This window comes from Peromyscus eremicus, chromosome 5 (assembly GCF_949786415.1).
Source record: "Peromyscus eremicus chromosome 5, PerEre_H2_v1, whole genome shotgun sequence".
In the NCBI taxonomy this organism is placed as follows: Eukaryota; Metazoa; Chordata; class Mammalia; order Rodentia; family Cricetidae; genus Peromyscus; species Peromyscus eremicus.
The window spans coordinates 119,945,786-119,967,076 of record NC_081420.1 but is presented as its reverse complement, the minus strand read 5'-3'; the positions used below and the strand labels follow the sequence as shown (position 1 = coordinate 119,967,076).

General features: G+C 39.6%; 1 protein-coding gene across 5 annotated transcripts in view; it reads right to left on the bottom strand.

Moving 5' to 3' along the window:
- Positions 1-2,107: 2,107 nt before the first annotated feature.
- Positions 2,108-21,291, bottom strand: part of Otud4 (OTU deubiquitinase 4) — a 78,145-nt gene continuing 58,961 nt past the window's right edge. For all 5 annotated transcript variants that reach the window (XM_059264308.1, XM_059264307.1, XM_059264309.1 and 2 more), the window contains 8 exons: positions 14,775-14,937; positions 12,691-12,811; positions 11,858-11,913; positions 10,636-10,713; positions 9,671-9,809; positions 8,953-9,207; positions 8,159-8,199; positions 2,108-7,029 (listed from right to left, as the gene is read on the bottom strand). In XM_059264308.1, the coding sequence (XP_059120291.1) occupies positions 5,812-7,029; positions 8,159-8,199; positions 8,953-9,207; positions 9,671-9,809; positions 10,636-10,713; positions 11,858-11,913; positions 12,691-12,811; positions 14,775-14,937 (2,071 nt within the window). In that variant the 3' untranslated portion in view covers positions 2,108-5,811. The remainder of the gene's footprint in view (positions 7,030-8,158; positions 8,200-8,952; positions 9,208-9,670; positions 9,810-10,635; positions 10,714-11,857; positions 11,914-12,690; positions 12,812-14,774; positions 14,938-21,291) is intronic.

Here is a 21,291-nt window from a genome sequence, read left to right as displayed (position 1 = left end):
AATTCAAATCTTATAACCCAACTAGACATGCCACCAAGTAAAACCTCCAGTGCCAGGAAAAGATATGTTAGCTGTCAGTAACTTTAGGTACTGTAGAGTACTATAGATACCCCTCCCAAACATCAAGGCTATTGCCAGGGCTATGGCTACTCTCCACATAAGGAAAAACTTAAGTGAGGCTCTAATGCTGAAGATACCACCTATGTCATCAAATGGAGAAATTGAGCTGATGCCCACCCAACTAGAAGCTTCACCCCTACTGATTAGTGTTCAGGTTGCTGAAAGGTACTCCGCATTACACCACAACCTCCAACAGGGCCTGTGAAATACTGGTGCAGTAGTGGCACCAGTGTTACAGGAGTAAGCACTCTAAAAATTTTGTGTGTGCATTAGCACACACGTGTCAGTCAGAGGACACTTTGTAGAGAGCTGTTTTTCCTTCCACCATGCAGGTCCCTGGAACTGAACTCAGGTGGTAAGGCTTGGCAGCATCTATTCTGTACCTACCAAGCCGTCTCGAAAGCACCAACCACACTGTAGTTAGAGTTAAGGCCCAATCCATACTTGGCACTGCAAAAGTAACCAAGAACCAAAATTATATTACTAGATCATGGCATAGAGGAAAACATCCATTATTCTGCTAAAGGAAAACAGCAATAAACTAACTCCTAATGACATATTGTTCTACTCACAGATAACTGCATCGCCTAACCCCTAAGAGCAGGCTTTTTTCAATGGATGGTAATTAACAGAGACCCACATTGGTCAGTGTGCAGAGACTTGTGAGCACTCAATCCTAAATGAAATGTCATTAAAACCCTTCCCTCAAGACTCTGCAATCTATGCAGAAATGAATTTAGAGTGTGGACTCCAAGGAAACAATCTTCCAGACACAAAAGGACTGAAACACGTGAACTCAGGGACTGACAGCAGGCACCTGTTGAAACCAAAGTCCCACCCCTAACCAGGAAGCTATTTGCAATTGAAACCTGCTGGGAAAGGAAAAAAGTTTTGTCCAATAGAGTGCCACTGGTTTTATCAACCACACACCAGGGCAGACCCCATGTCCAGTAGTTAGCCAAAATGTACATTTTTGTGTTATTGGAGTTTTAAATTTTTGCTCTTCGTTTCATTTTTGACAACAAGAATTTGGGTAAGTAGGGGGTGGGGAGGATCTGGCAAAAATTGGGCGAGTGGGAAAAATATGACCAAAATATATTGCACTAAAATTTTAAATGGAAGTGTGAACAACACACCACACAGAGTGCATACTGGGTCAGGTACAGTGGCACAGACCCATGAATTCCTGCACTGAGGAGGCCAAGGTGGTAAATCTTTCAGGCCAGCCAGGGATACACAGTGAACTGCATCCTGCCTTGTATAATTCTTGCCAGTGCCCATGTCAGGCTGTTGTAACTGCTTCTAATGCAGTTCTAGGGAATCCATAACCACCGGTGTCAAAGGGCACCTGCATTCATATACACAAGCTCATATACATCTGACTCCATCAAGGATTTGCACTGAATGAGCATTGTTTTAGGTTCTGCTTCTGAGAAAACCACTTTCCTGAGGAAGTTCCTAACTTCAGCAAGCACTGATCTTGCAAATTACTTAATGAAGAATGTGCACTTAAGAAACATGTTTCAGGGCCAGGGACACAATCCAGAGAGGTAGAATGCCTGGCTAAAATATGCACAGCTGGTACCTCAGTTCTCAGGTCTGCAAAAAGGAAACAGCTTTTATTTCAGTATACCTGATAACCTTATTTGTTTCCAGTTTGTTCATTCTTCAGAAAACATAGACTGAACTGGGGGGAGGGGGGGCAATGCAACACTAAAGACTACAGAGATCTGTTAACCTATGAATGTCTAGGTATTCTGCATCCCTGCTCCAGTGTGCCAAAAAAGATGGTGGGGCGTTTGCTGTAAGACCGCTTCCGTTGAGGTTAAGTACAATTCCACCACTTACTTGCTCCATGACTTGGTCAAAGCTCTGCAATGCATAAAAAGTAAGGAAAACAGCCCTTTATCCCATAGGTATAAAAATCCCATTTTCAGTTGTCCCTACTGTAATTATCTTCCAGCATGAAAAATTCATGGAAACCACATCATTTTCAAGAGTTTACTAAGATTTATCCTCAGATTTACATGTGATATATTGGGTTACCCAAAGACCAAAGAATCCCAAGCAGAATCGACAGACAGAATTTAATATATGCACACGGTTGTATATATAATGCAGCATCACACCATGTAGGGCATTGACTTGTTTTATACATTCAGATCGTTTGAAACACTTCTTAAGGCTACGAAACAGAACATAGAAAAATAAACAGCAATATATTCAACACTTACAAAAGTGGTATGATAAAGAATATAAAGTACTATTCCTTTCAACACTTCAAAAGATATGTATAGATATGTATATATGTTTTTACAAGTAACATCACAAATGATCACATCTTCACATGCTTATAAGTATTATTGTACTCAGTGTAAGGCTAGGTCCATTTTTCATACATAAATTTTTTCTAGCTTTGTAACAATGCAATTTTTAAACCATTCAAGTAAATTCACCCCCAAAGCTGCTGCTTCTCAGCATTAAGACATGCACCCACCCCTCTTACAGGATTTTCTAAAACTTGTAATTTTAGGGAACGGGGAAGCTTTTAAAAGAAATTTAAAAAATAAAAGTTCCAATCAGTGGGAGAGCCAATAGCTAACTAAGTAGGAAAATCTTAGCTCTTTCAAATTGACATACTCAAGTGAGCCATTATCAAGATTTTTAAAACACAATTAGACATAAAATAGGGAGCAAAATACAGTAAACAGAAACATAGCTTTCTCTTCAGCTACACTAGAATGGATCTTGCTAAGTACCCTAAGTGAAAGAAAAACCTCATTTAAACTGAAGGTGAAATAAATATTGCTAGTTTCCAGGATGGCTGAGTAGCTTCTAAACCAGAAGCGTTTAGAAAGGAACTGTATTGCACCGAGTCAGTCACATGCAAGTCTGCAGCTCACAGGCATGTTATTTCACCCTTGGCCAAAGGAAAGACTCCACTCAAAGACTGGTTTGCAGCACATAAACTCTCAGCACTGTGGGTTATGGGAAACCTACTCCTGTCAGGTTGCAGCAGGGATGAATTTAGCCCTGCTATCAAACAGACTTAGAGGAGACATGAAGGCTGCCAAGAAGTGCGTCGGGCAAGAAAAGAAGATGTGCCTTGAGAGGAAGTAACTTGAAGAGACAACACTAAAGGAAGAGGCTGGGGTCAGTCTCGTCCAACTAGAGCACCTAAACTAAAACAGATGAGCTGTGGTCAGTGGAAGCATTTCTTCAAAATGTATCCATCATAAGGTTTCATCACTTCCCAATTACAATACAAAGGACTTTCAGCTGTCATTTTTCTCTTCCGTTGTGTAGAAAGAGGTCAAAATACATTATTACAGTTCCATGTGGAGAAAAAAAAAGCTTGCTTGGCCCTAACCTGACCTCAAAATAAGGCAAAATCCCCTGGATGAATACACTTAAAAACATACCTAAAGAAAGAAAACTGACCTTCATACAAAGATTGATCATTTAAAACTATTAAAGTCAGAGTTGTATTCCGGAGGTTACAAAGAAGTACCACAGGCTAGAATTCTTTCACCACTGCTTCATCATGTTCCAGAGGTCAGGGAAGGAGACAGAAGCTCATCAGTTTCCCTCGGGAGCTACAAAGCATTGTTCTTCACTAAGGTGAGACAGAGTGACTGTAAGAAACCAAGTATTAACCTTTCCTGTCCAATTTCAAACATTTTCCCAGTCGGAGAAACACAAAAGATACTGGAAATAGCTACTTCTTTTGGACGCCTGAGACAAAACATGTCAAACTTATAAATCTAGTTAATGGTATCAAAAGGTGATTTTCATACTGAAACTATGAGATAAAGCCAATTCTACATAAAAAGCACGGACTAAAAAGAGAAGAACTAGAGTTCTTACTCCATAATACAGCCACTAATACTGAAGCACTGGCAGGACAACCATTCTGGCTTAGGAGCAGACAACAAATTCCTTTCAACAGATTCTCGATTTTTTCTACACATCCCACGCTATAAATTTTTTTACCTAGCACCATCATTAATAAAATGTTATCTTTCAAAGTGCTCTCTAAAGTCCTATGTTACAAAGTTTCTAAATGCTAATCACTACTCAAATCAGCAGTTACACAGACATGAGGGTATTTAAAACAGCACAGAGGTAAATGCCATCATTACAGTACAATGAAGCTTCACTGAGCCTAGCTGACAGCCAAACATTCCACAAGTCATCAGAGGACCCAGAAAACTGTCTGCTTTCATTTGTCATATTCAAGTTAATTGTATTTGCTTTTAAGTAATCTGCCCCCCAAAACAAAAGCCACATCTATTTCTGGTTAGGTATAATACAACATGCAAAGAAAATCACCACCATACTACTATTGCATAGCACTCAAGCTGCCTGATCACAAGGTAATTGCAATATTAAAAAAAGGTAGATTTTTCACATTGATATATACAAATAAGAAATACAAAGTACAGTTAGTTTTACAAAGTAACACAGATGTGTGAATACTGTGTTGTCCAAGTCCACTCCCTAAATGAGAACAGAGTGCAACATGCAAAAGGAGCCTGGTGAATACTGCAGACTGGAAGAAGCAGATCAGACACGGCACTGATGGGTAAGAGCTACGAAATGCAAAGCAAAACCACCCTCTAGCAGCATCCTCTAGAAGAACTAGAAGTCACAATCACGTTCTTTTTCTACAGTAATTCCAGCTATGACAAATTCAACATGCAACTGTAAATGATGAACATAACCAGTGGTGCAGGAAAAACAACACTTTATAGAGAAGCCTATCAAGGTAAAAATTTTAACATTTCTCACAAAATATTTAGAATCTGTCAGTGCATTAGTGTTAAAGTGGCATTAAAAAACCTCTGCAGTTTTAACAGATGCAGATTATTCTCAAAATGCATAGCATCTACATTCCTTTCGAGTAGGCACCATGATATTTACAGCAGTGCTAAGAGTTCTTGATGGAAACAGCCGTCTCATCGGACTTCCTACTATTTCTTAAACATCTATTGTACGCAATCTCAAGTTCAACAAATACTCACCAAAATTCAAAAATATACCCTATGGATATTAAAAGAACTATATACAACAATTCTGAGACACAGGTTAATAGGCTGCCTCGTGTGTAATAGTAGAGAAGACGTTATTCAAGTTTGACAGATACTGAGATGAAAGGCCTTTGGGTTGGAAGCATATTAAAAGACAACAGTGTTTTAGGCTGAGAACTGTTTGAGCCCAGTTTATGACTAAGGCATTGCATAATAAAATATACATTTCTATTTGGTGCAATGTTATGTTTTGGAATCTATAGTGTGTTGAATGCTTTACTTTCTTGTCACTTTAGTAAACACTAAAAAGCACACATTTCCAATGTTTTAATCAAACTTACACAAGAGAAAAAAAAAAAAAAAAACACTATGTCTATGTTTTATATTGAGCTGTTTATAAAAAATACTTGAAGTCATGTTTACTTTTTATGGGGGCAGTAACCAATAAACAGATTCCGAGTAAGAAAAACCACAATGCCAAAAATTCATCTGCCCCTTGAATATGTCATGTCCAAAGTCTCATCCAGAATAGGAATTAGGGGTAAAGGGAGAGGGGAGGAGATAGTTCCAATTTGGGTTTTATTTTAATGTTTTTAAAGCCTTCAGAAATACTCCACCTAAGAAAAGGCTTCAGCTCTACAATATGAACAACAAGTAACCATTAAGTGTGTTGTCCCCTGTGGCCATCTCCCATCCCTGATCTCCTCCTATCTCCCCTATATGGGCGTCCTCTAACATTTCGATGGTACTGAAAACCTTCATCCCGGCTTCGATTAGGCTGCCCTTTCCAGGACTCCTCGCCTCTCACATGTTGATAGGCACCTCTACCAGAAGAGCCCCAATCACTTTTGTATTTCCTGCTTCCATAAGTTTGATTATAGAACTGCTTGGGTCGGCCACTTCTCAGTATATTAGACACTTCACTCTCATCTTCAGAACTCTCTTCTTTTGGTCTTTGCAATCTATCCACAGAGTTGGCCCCAGGGCTAACTACATCAGCAGCAGTCTTGGGATCTTTCACTTTCTCTGGTTTTTCTTTTAGACTCTGAATGGTCCTCTTAGGCTCAAGTTCAGCAGACATGGTTTCTCTCTCTCTGTTTAGAATCTGAGTGGGAGGATGAGCCTTTCCCTCTACTCCAGGAGAGCCCGAAGCCAAAGCTATGTCAGCCTTTCGTGTCTGGGACGACTGTTCCACTCGGCCTTCATGCTTGCTGCTCACACTTTGGGCTTCTGAGAGAGAATGTGCACCTTCAACTCTGGCTTCCGGAAACTCACCCACTGCTGAGACAGAGTCGCATTCTTTAGACAGATCTAGACTCTCCATGGGCAAATCCAGTTCCCCTTTATCATCAGAGGGCAAGACAATATTTTGCCTCATTACAGGATTTTCTACAAATCCCTGAAAAGGATACCCATACCAAACATGAGGAAAGAAAGGAGGTGCAATGGGAACTGGACCTAAGAACGGGTTAGGGCCAAAGGACGGTTGTGGGTATATGTTCTTGCCACTTAGTGATTCTTCATATTCAGCATGAAGAAGCTGCCCAGGAGTCTCAGACTCAAGTTCAGGTTGGTAAGACAATTGACCGTGACCTTCAGACACCTGAGATGGAGGGATAACCAGAGGTGAAGAGAATGCAGGAGGTCCAATCTCTGCCTGTGGCATCTGTCCATTAACACTGGCCTCAGGGTGCATAGAGTAGTGGGCATCAGTACAAGGACAGTCACTTTCACTCTGAGCAGGAGGGGCTTCTTGGAACCAAGTATTCTGAGGATACACAGGAACAGGGACCTTTGGGTACATCCTACAGGCTGCCATGTAGGCCTGGTGCAGGGGATACAGGTAAGAATGTGGGGCCCACATAGGACAACTATATGCCTGAAAGACACAAAAACAGCAAAATAAACCAACAGTAATACTAGAGGTTAAAAAGCTATCTTCTGAAAGTATTTAGTACAAGCGAAGTCTCTCATGCTTCCAGAGATACATACTCTAAGCCCAAATACAAGATGATCACAGTGACACACAACATGAAAAGAACTGGAATCAAGTCACTTCATGACCCTGTTCCCCAGGTTCTGACCTGAAGCAGGTTAATAGGAAGCATTTTCTCAGCCACTGGGATTTAGTTAGACCCACTCACATCCTAACTCTAGCCTGCCAGGAAAAAATGCTCGAACAGGACAAAGTCTCCAACAGGAGTAGTTATTCTAGGAGCCCACAAATTACTCCAATACCTAAAGATTAACAAATTAGACCCCTTAACAAAGGATAAAGAAGAAAAGGAAAATACTTTAATTCCTTCCTCTGTTGGCATTCAACTAAAAAACCAAATTATGGAGAAAATATAACTAGCTGACACTATAAATGCAGCATGTACTAATAAGTGTTACCAGGCAACTATATAGAGCACACAACACAGCTTTATGAAGCTGAGTCCTGGATTGGGGCACTTGATAGTCCATGTTTATAGAACTGACAGAATAAATTCTCAAGTCAAAGACAGCAAAACACTGACATGGGCAGTGAGTCCTGTAGCCTCTTCCTAAGAAAAGCTGTTCTCCCCCCAAAGGCAAGTTCTGCTGTGCTAGTGAGCAATGTTCCCACCTTATAAAACAATGCTTTCTATATATTACTTCATCCAATCCTCTCAATGGAGGCAGCTTTGCATAATCAACAGGAGGCTTCAGAGACACCAACTGATTTGCAAAGGATGGCACACCTAAATTTCCTAAGTAGAACTTCAAACTAAGAGTTTCATCTAACTCGCCAACAAGAACATTCTTATGAGCAGTCCAGGAAACTGGTTTGCCTCTTCATATATTTCAAGGCCAAACCACCACGAATTAAAAGAAAAAGCAAGCAAAAACTAGAACCTGCCCCATAACCAAACATGAAAAGTAGCATTTAATAAACCTTAGATTACAAATTAAGTTAAATATTTTATTCTAAATACCATTTAGATAGTGATAAGAAAGTTAACTTTAAAAGGAAAAAATGTAAATACCTTTACACCAAGATTGAAGAAGAATCGAAGGATGTTCTTATCTGAAAATAAAATATTTTATTTTACTAAAACTACATAGTCAAAGCTTTTCTTTCCTTCATCATCAATCATTATAGTTCTAAAGACAAATTTTCCTGCCAGACTGCCTATATAGCAAAACACAAAAATGGAAACAACCAAATTCTAGGCTGTTAATAGAGGATAACTCAGGTTTGCTACACGTTTCTCTGCATTAACATCTAAGTCCCTGAATAGCTTAAACTTAGTTTATCTGATTAAAATTCAATCTGAGAGAAAACTCAGATGAACACTATTTTTCATATATTATGTGTGGTTTTAAAAATTACAAAATGAAAATATTGGAGAAATAGTTAAGATTTCCATAAACCAAATAAGGTATTGGTAGTGCATCATTATAACCCACAACCCAGGAGAGAATGAGGCAAAATACAAGCTCCAGGTCAGCCTGGACTACACAGCGAGGCATTACCTACAAAATAAATAAAAGTCTAGAAATGATTCCGAAGCTGTCAAAGTTGTTTATGAAAAGGTAAAAACAAACCAAAAACAAACAAAAAGCTACACGAGAGGCTTCATTAAGCACAAAAACTCATTTTCTACTAAGACCAAGCTAAAATAGGTTTAAACAATCACACGATCCTGAGTCAATAACCTGTGCTCTTTCCTGAGTGAGCCCATTCTACAGCTTTGTAAGAAGCAGACTTATGGCTTCTACTTTTGTCTTTCCATTTTTCTCAAGGAAAAAAGCACTCTAAAACAAGAGAAGGCCTCACCTTTAGGCAGGTCCTCGCCGGTCTGGCACAGTGAATAAGGTGGTGCAATGGCTCGATCTCCCTTCTCACTACACGGAAACCCAGGGTAGAGTGGGTCTTGATAGAGGCTCATTGTCTGAGGCAAAGGCATCAAGGGCTGGTTAACTGCCTGAATTGACACAGGAACTGGAGAGGGCGTTAAATGCGCTTGTGACACAGCAGCATCAGGTCCAGTGGTCTGTGTCACTGACAAAATGGGAATCTGAGCAGGGACACCTAAGAAAGACAAGAAGAAACAAAAACAGTCAAAGTCATTTTCATGTAGAAATAAAGTTTGCATTAAATTAATCCTGCACAGCTTACACACCTTGTAAAGCATACAGTAAGCAACCTAAAGTACTTTAGGAATAGGAAATAAGCTGAGTCAATGTCTTCCAACTACAGTTCCAAAAAAAAAGACATTTAAGGTAAAGGTCTTTGTAAAGAGTCCTAAAGGAGATGTAACAGTGTGTCCTATGCAGGAAACACAAACTGTGGTCAACAACAGAGGTAACTGGCTCAAATGTCACACACCCAAGACTGGAAAAGCATACAATGAACACCATGTACATGAACCTCCGGAACCAAGCCAGAAGCCCTAATGGGCTCCACATTCATAATTCTAATGTGGTCAAGCTCTCGCTTAAGAACTTAAAGCCTCTGTTAGCTGGTTGGAAATATTTAAAAATTCTTCTCTAACCTGTTGGTCCAAAAGTTGTAGGTTCACTTGGCCAGGCTGGCACAGTGGCTGGTAAAGAAGGCACCGCAGGAGTGAGATGGACTTCTGGAGAGACTAGAAGGGGAGCTGGATTTGACAAAGACATATGTTCTGCTGGCTTCTTCAAGAATGGGAGGGAAAAAAGGAAAAAAGTCATTTTGCTTTGACACAAATTTTAGTAACAAATTTATCTTGAGTGAAGTAGAAAAGGCCCTACTATAAAACTAAGCATATAACTAACTGTTCACACCAGTCTCAGAGTTCACTCACTGGCAAAGAATACCATGTAAACTCATTTCATGTCACCAGGGTTGCCTGGTGCAAGTCACAGGCAGAAACAACACTAGGGCAAGAGAACAAATCACAGACTTCTTGAAAGTCTTCAGCACTGTTTAAAAGAAATATTCTTACACAAAAATAAAATAAAATGCACCTAGGCACATTTATTTTATGAACAGAAAGTATGTTGACAAAACAGCAAGTAACTACTTACTCTTACATTAGACCAAGAACTAAACTGTCTGCAGAAACGAAAGTGTGTTCATTCACTTGGCAAACTATTAGTATTTTTTAAAATGTATATGGAATAATCCATTGGTAATGATTGAGATAACTTCTAGAAATATTATAAACATAGTAAGAATTTTATCTTCTTTTTGATTTTCAAGCTGAACTACCTTAAAAATATCAAGAGCAATGCCAAACATAAAGGTTAACAAATAGAAGCTTACTCAAAATCAAGTCACAGGAATGCCAGAGAATGGCTATAAAATGACATTCCATAAACTTTTATAACATTTTAGACTAAAAAGAATAAATTATAAAAAAAAAATTTAAAGCACCCACGTTATGTCAGAAATGAATTCTTGCAATTACAACATCTATGTTTTCAAACACAGCAAAAAGAAGTCCAGAAAGGAGCCTGCATGCCTAGTGCAGTAACTTACTTGTTCTACAGGAGAGGGGCACTCTACTTTCTTTAACTTAGATGGTGATGAAACTCTTGTACATTTATCATCGCTGATCTTTGGGAATAAGAAAAAGTCACACCGTGATTAAAAGAACTCCATTCTGGGTTAGTATGATTGCCTTTCTAATTCACTCAGAGAACCTGCTCTGAGAACCTACTCCCGCTTCATTTGGCCTACACATCAGTTTAATGCCACATTACTGGGGAGCTTTTAGATGGGGACTTCTAAGAACATAGCAGTCTCCTTTACAAACATCACTCCATAGAGTGATAAAGAATAAACACTGAGGCCAAGGTGGTGGTGCATGTCTTTAAACCCAGCACTCGGGAGGCAGAGGCAGGTGGATCTCCGTGGGTTCGAGGCCAGCCTGACCTACATAGTGAGTTCCAGGACAGCCCAGGGCCACATACAGAAACCCTGCCTTGAAAAAAACAAACAACAAAAATAATAACAAAAAAAAACCCACTGTTTTGCAAGTTAAGATAGGGCAGCCTGAAGTAGTCTGAGGAAGTGATTAGAGTGCCAATGACTTCTCAAGCTTTTAACTTCATTAATAAAATTTAAAAAAAAAAAAACATCTAAACGGATTCAATCTCATTACCAACTTCTTCCTCCTGCACCATCACACAGCATTAAAGAACAAGAGGTTGCCGGGCGGTGGTGGCGCACGCCTTTAATCCCAGCACTCGGGAGGCAGAGCCAGGTGGATCTCTGTGAGTTCGAGGCCAGCCTGGGCTACCAAGTGAGTTCCAGGACAGGCGCAAAGCTACACAGAGAAATCCTGTCTCGAAAAACAAAACAAAACAAAACAAAAAAACAAAAACAAACAAACAAAAAGAACAAGAGGCAATTAACATTTAAAACTTTTGGGACTAGACAGGAGTGGTGGCCCACACCTTTAATCCCAGCACTCCAGGAGGCAGAGGCAGGTGAATCTCTGAGTTCGAGGCCAGCCCGGGCTACAGAGTGAGTTCTATGACAGCTTAACAAAAAACTTTTGGTGAAATGGCTCAGCAGCTAAAGTAACTGCCACCAAGGCTGGTGACTTGAGCTCAATCCCTGGGACTAACATAGGCTAACTTGGTAGGAGAGAAGTAACTCCTGCAAGTTTCCCTCTGCTCTCCACACATAGAGCATAGTGTGCACACATGCACATCAAATAGATAATAAATGTTTTAAATATATTTAAAACCTTTACCTCCAGTGTACTTGGCTCGGGTTTTTTATCCACATGAGTATGGCCACGTAGAGAATCTGAACAGATTAAAAATAAGAAAAGGAACATCAACCATCAATCAGATTTAAATACAGAAAAACAAACATTGTCTTAGTTCAAGTCAATGTTTCTTTCCCATGACAGATATGCAACACTAGATAGGCAGCTTGACAATTTTAAATGTCTTTTTTCCAATACAGTAATCCCTTCTTATCCATAGTAGATAAAGTCCTCCAGTGGACATCTGAAACTGTGAATGGTAACTAATTATTATACTTACTATATTTTTTCCTATATTTATAAAGTCAATCAAAACTAATACTGAAATAAAACAGAATTACAACTATTCTGTAGTAGAAGTCATATGAGTCTAACCTCTTGCAAAGGCCTTATACTGCCACCTTTTCATTTAAAGTATTGACTTCTCTCTGGCATACTCAAAATGCCAGCATCACTACTCTGCACTATGGAAGCATTACTAGAACACAAGCACTGCTACATCCAGTCAAAGTGACATTCCAGACAGCTACTGAGGCACTAGTGTGCAGGCAGCACACACAGTATGGAAACACTAGCCTTCACATGTGAACAGGAAGCACCAGTGTATCACAAGACATCACCATGCTACTCAAAACAGCACTCAATTTGACTCTTATGAAGTAAGTATTTCTGGAATCCTCCATTTAAGATTTCCAGACCATAGTTTACTTGAATACCTAAAACTGCAAAAAACAAAACCACAAATAAGGCAGGCAATACTGTATGTGACTCGGAACAGGCAGATGTCAGCTATATTCAGTGATGAAGTGGTATACCTTTGTCCTTCCGTTCTTCTGCATCTGCTCTCCTCATGCTTCCTTTCCTATCCCTTGCATGTGAAGACTTCCTCTGGACACACGAGTTGCTATTCTGAGGGGACTGACTGACTGATGGACTCTTTAAAATAAAAGTCACACTGTGCATTAAAATTTTTAAAACATGAATACAGGTTTTACAAATAACATTCATACTTCTAACCAAAAACCTTAAAGTTCATAGCCTTGTATTTTTATACTTTAGACTCTACCTGGTAGTTATAGATATCATCTAGAGTCCATATTCAATTATATGCTCTAAACTAATAGTCCATTACTGAATTAAAATACCAGGCAATCAGACTTTCAGCCTAAATTAATATTTCACGTATCATTTTTAAAAATCACATTGCCCAAATTGTCATCTTACACTTGATATTCTTTGCAAAACAGTAATATCTTCTCTACCAATTTTGCCAGCATCCCTTGTGAAGGGAAAATTATCAATTAGCAGGTATCACTAAAACGATATAGTCAAGAGCAAACCACCTGAGCTCTGAATGAACCAATGATCATTGGTTAAAAACAGTATCACTGGTAAAGAAAAGAGACCAAAATAAGTTGTTGGGGTTTGGGGTTTATTTTTGTTTTTTCGGGTTTTTTGTTTGTTTGTTTGTTTTTGTTTTTTTTGTTTTTTTTTTGTTTGTTTTTCAGACACAGGGTTTCTCTGAGCAGCCCTAGCTGACCTAGAACTCACTTTGTAGACCAGGCTGGCCTCTACCTCCCAAGTGCTGAGATTAAAGGCGTGCTCCACCACTTCTCAGCTATAGTTGGAGCTTTAAGATAAATTATCACTGAAGGTTCTAGATTCCTGTCACAATACTCTTAACGAATCCCACAACAGGCAGGAGGTGCAGTGTTCTATTCCAGTTTTTAGTAAACAAACCTAAGCCACTATCAAATCCAACACCAGGCCAATCTAAATCTAAACTTTACAAGTATGAAACCAAATTTTAACAACAAAATTTCACAATCTATGACCACATAACAGTAGCACTATTTTTGTCATTCACTAAGGACAAAAGTTTGAGTATAAGATTAAATGGTTAAAAATCAGCCTCTTACAGAAGACCAGCTATGTGAAAACAACAAATAAGACGTGAAGGGAATGTCTTTAGCACACAGACATACCTGACTTAGGTACGTTTTACAATCTCCCCTAAGCTCCACACTGAACTAGTGGAGATAAGCTCTTTCAAACAGAGCCTCTCTCTCAGAAGACGGAAAAGTGAACACGTGCAACTTAGATCTTGTCCCTGGCACAGTGTCACCTTCAATAGCATTCCTCCTTTTTTATTTCATTCACCATTTTATATCATTCTCAAGACTTAAAAGACCATGATAATCAATTAAGCCCTCCTTGTCCTGTCAATGAAACCCCTCACCTACATAGCGATGGCTTTCCTTTCTGACTGTCCCCCAAAGCTAAGGAAACTGAAGGTAGAGTCACTGCTCTTGTCAGAAGTTATCTAGTATACCCAGGTACTAACACATGGAACAAAACAAATCCATGTGCTTACTTATATCAATATGGTACTAGTGCACAAGTCAAGTTTATGTTTAATAAGCAGTGGCCAAAGTCTCCTGACAGTTCAGAAAACCTTGTAAAGGGTCAACTGAATCCTAAGCCTCTACACTGCAGGTTTTGCTTGCATATACTAAGTCCTTCAGCCAGAAAGGAAATACTCATCACTGTCAGGTGAACAAATCAGTCTCCTTGCTCAACTGTCACCAGCTCTTCTCAGTAATATCTCTAGACCCAGGATTAACTACAGACTCTACTTTACTGTCCCTCCCTCCCTCCTTCCTTTTCTCTTGACACAGAACTTCACTATGCTGCCAAGATGGCCTCCAATTCAGGGATTCTCTTGCTTCTCTAGTAGCTGGGATTACAAACATAGAACCACCATACCAAGGTCTACATAATCTTTAAAATACTTTCAGTTAAAAAAAAAATTAAGTTCACCATGAGAAATTATGATTTACTACAAACTGTATCGAGAAAGACTTCTAAATATTAACTTTTAAAATCTTTACATACGTACAGAAAGGGCAGGAAAAGCCTGTTCATCCCGGTTCTGAATCTCATACAGTAAACGAGACTCTTCAATAGCTTGCTTCTCTCTGCGTTCCTCTGGGGAGAGGCCAAAATAGTAAGATTCACGACTCATGTGATCAAAATCCTCAGTTCTTTCCCGATCAGGTTTTCTGTCAAATAAAACATTCTTTCAGGGAAAAAAAAGAGGCAAATGTGTAGGACACAAAAATGTAATGATCTATTCTGCAGTACAAATATCTAACTCAACAACTACACCACAATACTTTGTAACTTAGGACAGTTGGTAACAAACAAAAACAGCATTTAAAGTTACTTTACAAAGTTAGGTAAAACTTAAGAGTGGCGTAAAATAAAATGAAAGTAAATTATAACTCGCTTCCTTGTACATGATACATGTACAAAAAAACTGCATGTTTTTCCTGAGTGCAGAAATATAAGCACTGTACATATTCTTTATGCCACGTTCCAATATTATCATAAAAATTTACTCTCAAAAGAAGCATGGACCAGCAAATTGTTTAAGGCTTGCCACCAAGCCTGGCCATTTGAGTTCAATCCCCAGAATTCACATGAAAAAAAGAACAATGACGCCTATAAGTTTTCTTCTGACCTCCACATGTACGACGTAGCACACATGCACCCACACAAACAACGTAGGCTAATTAATTACAATGTAAAGAAAAAAAAGCTTATGAGAGGAAGAGGAAGCATTCTGAAGAAAAAAAAGCTTATGAGAGGAAGAGGAAGCATTCTGCTCTCCTGTTCTAAAGGCAATGACCAGATAAGACATAAAGACCATCCTGATTACTGACTCTAAGAAAAGCCGAAAACTGAAAACAATGAGATGTGTCAGACTGGGCTATTGTCTGCCATTGCCACCCCAATGAAGCTTTGGTCAAAGAAAGATCACAAGAGAGTCAATAATGTACTTAGTAACAAACCCAATATTCATATACGGCTTGCAGCCATTAAAAGTAATATGAACAGCTAGACACGGCTCAGCAGTTCAGATGGCTGCCTTGCAGAGATACCAACATGACAGCTGACAACCACCTGTAACTCCAGTTCTAGGGGATCTTATGTCCTCCTCTCTTCTGACCTCCTCAGGCACTAGGCATGCAGACAGATACTACACTTACTTATACATATGCAGGTAAAACATACACATAAAAATAAACATTTCTAAAAGAGCAATATGGATACTATTTCTATCACTTCTATCACCTATATAAGCAAGAAATCAAAATTCAAATTCAAAACTTAAGAAAAAATGTTGCCAAAGCACAAATAAATACAATCTTATTAAATACTGGGATACTGTGGTACCGCTATTTTAATTGTGAAATAAATCAGGTAGTCCCAATTATAATTAGATATTAAATCCAAAAGGGCAAATAACCCTCATAATCTAACCAGTTCTTCTCAAGACCAATTATAAAAGACTCCAAAGAGGATTTAGCAAGTTGTCAGGCATCTGAAAAATTCTAACCAACTCCAGCTGAGGAGTTCAATAATCAAGAAGATGACCCATTCTTTCCCAACCATCGCTGTCACTGCAAAGTCACCTATAAACAAAGTGATCACAGTGACAGAGATGGGGTTCACGCATGAGCTCGACAACATGGCTGCTGCTCACCCAGTCACCTGGCGAGCACCAGGCTACAGCCGCAGAGACCACTACTGAGCCTGCAATATGGCACATTCCCCAGGGTGGTCAGCGACCTGGTGGCAGGATGACAACACTTAACCATCTCCTCTGGAAGAGACAATGCCCTGTCCTTACTGCAGCAGATACTTAATTCTGGTTATAGATATGTCTTCCTGTACATAATGCTTCTGTCAAAACCACCATACACGGACTTATCCACTGTCACAGTATTCCACACAGTACTGTTTCTGACCTTGGAACTCATTTTACACACAGAAGTACGATAGCGGGCCCACAAGCAAGGAATCCATCTATCTTACCATGTTCCCCACCATCCTCAATCAGCTGGCCTCATAGAACAATGGGTATTTTGCCTGCGCTGAGTAAGCTACCAAGTGCCAAGGGGCCTGGTCAGTGTCTAAACAAAATCTTCAAATGCAATTAATGACAACTAGCTGACTGACATGTAAAAATTCCATCTGCTAAGAATCCACCATGGACCAAATGTCCCTGAATAGCAAAAAATTATCTTACAATTAAATGATATTTATAACCTAAAAGTCATGACTAACTAGATTAGTATCCTGGTTAGTTTTCTGTCAACTTGACACAAGCTAGAGTCATTTGCAGCATTTTTTTCATTAGTGATTGATAGGGAAGGCCCCAGCCCAGTGGCTGGTGCCAACCCCTGAGCAGTTGATCCTGGCTTTGTAAGAAAGGCAGAGCAAGCATGAGAAGCAAGCCAATAAGCAGAATTCCTCCACGGACCCTGCTCTAGTTTCTGCCTTCAAGGTTCCTGCCCTGTCTTGAGTTTCTGCCTTGACTTCTTTCAGTGATGGACTATACAATGTGGAAATGCGGGCTGAAGTAAGCCCTGTCCTCTCTGTCTAATTTAGGGTTAGGTGCTGTGAGAGACACCATGACCATGACAACTCTTTTTTTTTTTTTTTTTTTTTTTAAAATGTGAACAGGACAAAGCTGTTCACAGCCACACTTTTTTTTTTTTTTTTTTTTTTTTTTTTTTTTTTTTTATTTATTTATTATGTATACAGCATATGTGACTGTAGGCCAGAAGAGGGCACCAGATCTCATTACAGATGGTTGTGAGCCACCATGTGGTTGCTAGGAATTGAACTCAGGACCTCTGGAAGAGCAGTCAGTGCTCTTAACCGCTGAGCCATCTCTCTAGCCCCCCATGACAACTCTTATAAAGGAAAACATTTAATTGGGGGAGAGGAGGAGCTTACAGGTTCATGGGTTAGTCCATTATTACATTATTATCATGGCAGGACATGGCAGTATGCATGCAGCCATGGTGCTGGAGAAGGAGCTGAGAGATCTATCTACATCTTGATCCATAGGCAACAGGAAGTGAACTGTGTCACTGGGCATAGCTTGAGCATAGGAGACCTCAAAGCCCACCCCCATAGTGACACACTTCCTCCAACAAGGCCATACATACTTCAAAAAAGCCACACCTAATAGTGCCACTCCCTATGAGAGCCATTTTCTTTCAAGCTACCACATTTCACTCCCAAAGGGTTGATACAGTGAGTTTTCTGTTCCTGAGACTGTAGATGCTTTCTCTGTTGATATCTAGTCAAATTACACATCTATCCAATGGTACACTTGCAGCATTAACAAAAAGAATTTTATAATGTCCTTTACATGAAAAGTGAAGGAGACTTTCTCGATTTAGACCTTTCAGGAACTGGGAGTCCAAACACCACCCAGATTATTTATGATTATTAAAACTTTACTTTTTAAATCTGCAATTTTGTACAGCATGACAAAAAATTTGAAAATAATATGAGCAGTCTTGGGAAGGACTTAAATGGGAAAATAGGGGCAAACTGGAATGTGGTGATATTTTACTTGTGCACCCCAATAAAGCTTATCTGGAGATCAGAGGGAAAAGCCAGCTACTATATTAAACATAGAAGTCAGGTAATGGTAGCACACATCTTTAATCCTAGCATTTGGGAGGCCAAGATTTATCCAGATCTCTGAGTTCAAGGCCACATTGGGAACAGAGCCAGGCGTGGTGGCATACTAACCATGGAGGTCTGGAAGTCTGTACAGACAGACAGGAAGTGATAGAGCTGGGCAGAAAGAGGAAGTGATGTAGCTGGGCATGGACAGAAAGGATACAGGTGTGAGTATACAGGAAGTAGCGCTCTTTGGCTGAGGATTTCCTTGTGGTAAGAACGTGGATGGCTTCTTTCTGCTTCTCTTATCTCTCGGTTTTCACCCTAGTATCTGGCTCCAGGTTTTTATTAATAAGACTGTTTAGCAATTTGTCTTAGACTGGAATCAAGGAAGTTTTTAGAATATTTCTTCTGGCTAATATAGTGGCCAAGGAATGCAAAGAAAACTTGCATGCTTCTCAAATTCCCTTGGTGGCCAGAAGGGATTAAACCAGAAGTGCAATCGGTATGATTTATTTTCAAGGTATCACCTACAGTTATTTTTAGTACACCTAAGAATGTTAGGTCAGACTGCCAGCCATATAGTAACAACTAGAGCCTTTCAGCAAGTTCCTCCGCCGCCGCCATAGTTATGCTTTGATACTGTCCATCTTTTGTTTTGTTTACAGTATCACACTCACATGGGCTCCTTCTGGATTTTCTGTGGTTATTTCTTAAGTATTTCTGAGTATCCTGTTTCCTAATAGAATTAAAATTGCCCTAGATTTTGAAGATGCCCAATCTTACAGAAATAGGGTTAGATTTAAATCTTCAGAAGTTGGGGGGTGGGGGGGGGGTTAGCTCAGTGGTAGAGCGCTTGCCTAGCAAGCACAAGGCCCTGGGTTCGGTCCTCAGCTCTGGGGGGAAAAAAAAGGATGGGAGAAGTTAATGCCCATTGTTAATTTAAGTAGGTTTTCTTTTTCACTTCTGTTTGCCCTTGGTCTGACTCTGGCTGGAGGAGAAGTTAGAGGGAGGTCAGAAGAGCCTAGTCTTTATTGAAGGCATATTTTACACAGATTCCAAACTTCTAGTGCATAATCAGTAGCAGGTGGTTCTTCTATCAGCTTGACATCTGAACTAGGGTTACCTGTTGTCAGTTGTGCTCAGAGTGCACTGGCATGTACAATGCCTCTCCCTAACTAGTCAGCTGCAGAGGAAAATACCAGTGTGTCATATACAGAACTTAACTTCATCAAATAGCTCATTATGCATTTCCTTTCTAGGATCCCATTACAGCTAAAAACTGACAATGGTCCTGCTTATACTAGCAAACAGTTTAAGGAGTTTTGCAGTTTATGAAATATTAATTATGTTACTGAAATCCCCTGCAATCCTCAGCAGGGTCCAGCTGATGTGGAATGACACCAACAAATACTTAGAAAGCAAATTTAAAAATAAAAGGGGATATATACATCCACCAAATCCCACAACTTTAGCCACACTAACTTCTTTTCACTTTAAAGGATAAGGCTGCTTCTGCTCAAATGCATTTGCCCTAAAGTAGACAGAGCCTAAAGTATGTTAAATGAAGATTCAGAAACTAACCAATGGAAAAGGACTGATGTACTTCTAACATTAGGGTGAGCTTATGCTTGTATCTTTCCAGAAAAATGAATGAAGTCTCAGATGGCTGCCACTCTTATGCATCTGACCAGGACAGCATCCCAGAGCCCACCCCAAGAGGAAGAGTAAGGTGATGACTTGGAGAGGCATCAAGACTTTAACTTAACAAGCCAAGGCCTTAGGGAGACGAGGACCCAACACTACTGATCCAAAAACGTTACTGTTATGTTTACTGACTAGATTATGTTAATTTTCAGAATGCAGAATCCAAATGCCTTTTATCAGTGGGGATTAAAAGGCACACCTATAATAGGAGGCAGTGTGATGTTTTGCCATGCTAAGGATTGTTTTTATCCTTTGGGACCAGTAGTCTGGACACAATATTGTATACAAATATGTAGTCAGAAGTAAGGGGACATTTTGGTTGGACTAATCTAACTGATCAGTCTAAAGGCAACACAGATTTGAGCATAATCACATACTCTTCAGAAGACTCCGATAGTGGAACTATAGTTGTTTGAAGATAAAAAAAGCAGTATCTGATGTATTACTACTAAAGTTATTATTGTACCTACAATAGCACTATCTGTTGCCAACGGTTTAGAAAATAACCAATGACTTTGGCATGTGGCAGTTAACAAGAACAATCATTTTTGTATCAGAAGAGACCCACCTATTCCTGGGCTCTTAAAAAGAAATGTATAGCACAGGAGTTACTCATATGTATTATGTACAAATAACGGGACAAAGTAGAATCCACCCACACCCATATTCATAGGGCTATCTCCAATATTCCTATCAATGTTGGTTTTTTTGTTTTTTTTTTAAATCACATTGTTTATGCTTTAAATGTGCTTATATACCTCCTTAGTGCACTTCCCTCTGATAAACTACCTTTGGGATGGACCTTTTGTTTCTTTTTGTTTATTTGTTAGTTTTGTGAAAATGCTACTTACACTGCCCTTCCTTAAGAGCTCTCCCTGAGCCAGGCAACACTCAGGAGACAGAACCAGGCGGGTCTCTGTGAGTTCAAGGCCAGCCTGGTCTACAGAGTGAGATCCAGGTCAGGCACCGAAACTACACAGAGAAACCCTGTCTCGGGGGGGGGGGGGGGGGGGACCCAACCCCCCCCAAAAAAAAAAAAAAAAAGAAAAAGAAAACCGCTGACTCGTTCCATCTACTGGATCCTGTAATGGTTGCAGCCACAACAATAAATTCTTGGGATTTATTGCCAATTCCAAGAATGATTACTTAAGTACAAAGAGAAGTCTCAAATATAACTTATATGATTAGTAAAACTACTAATATGACAGCAAAAATATTTG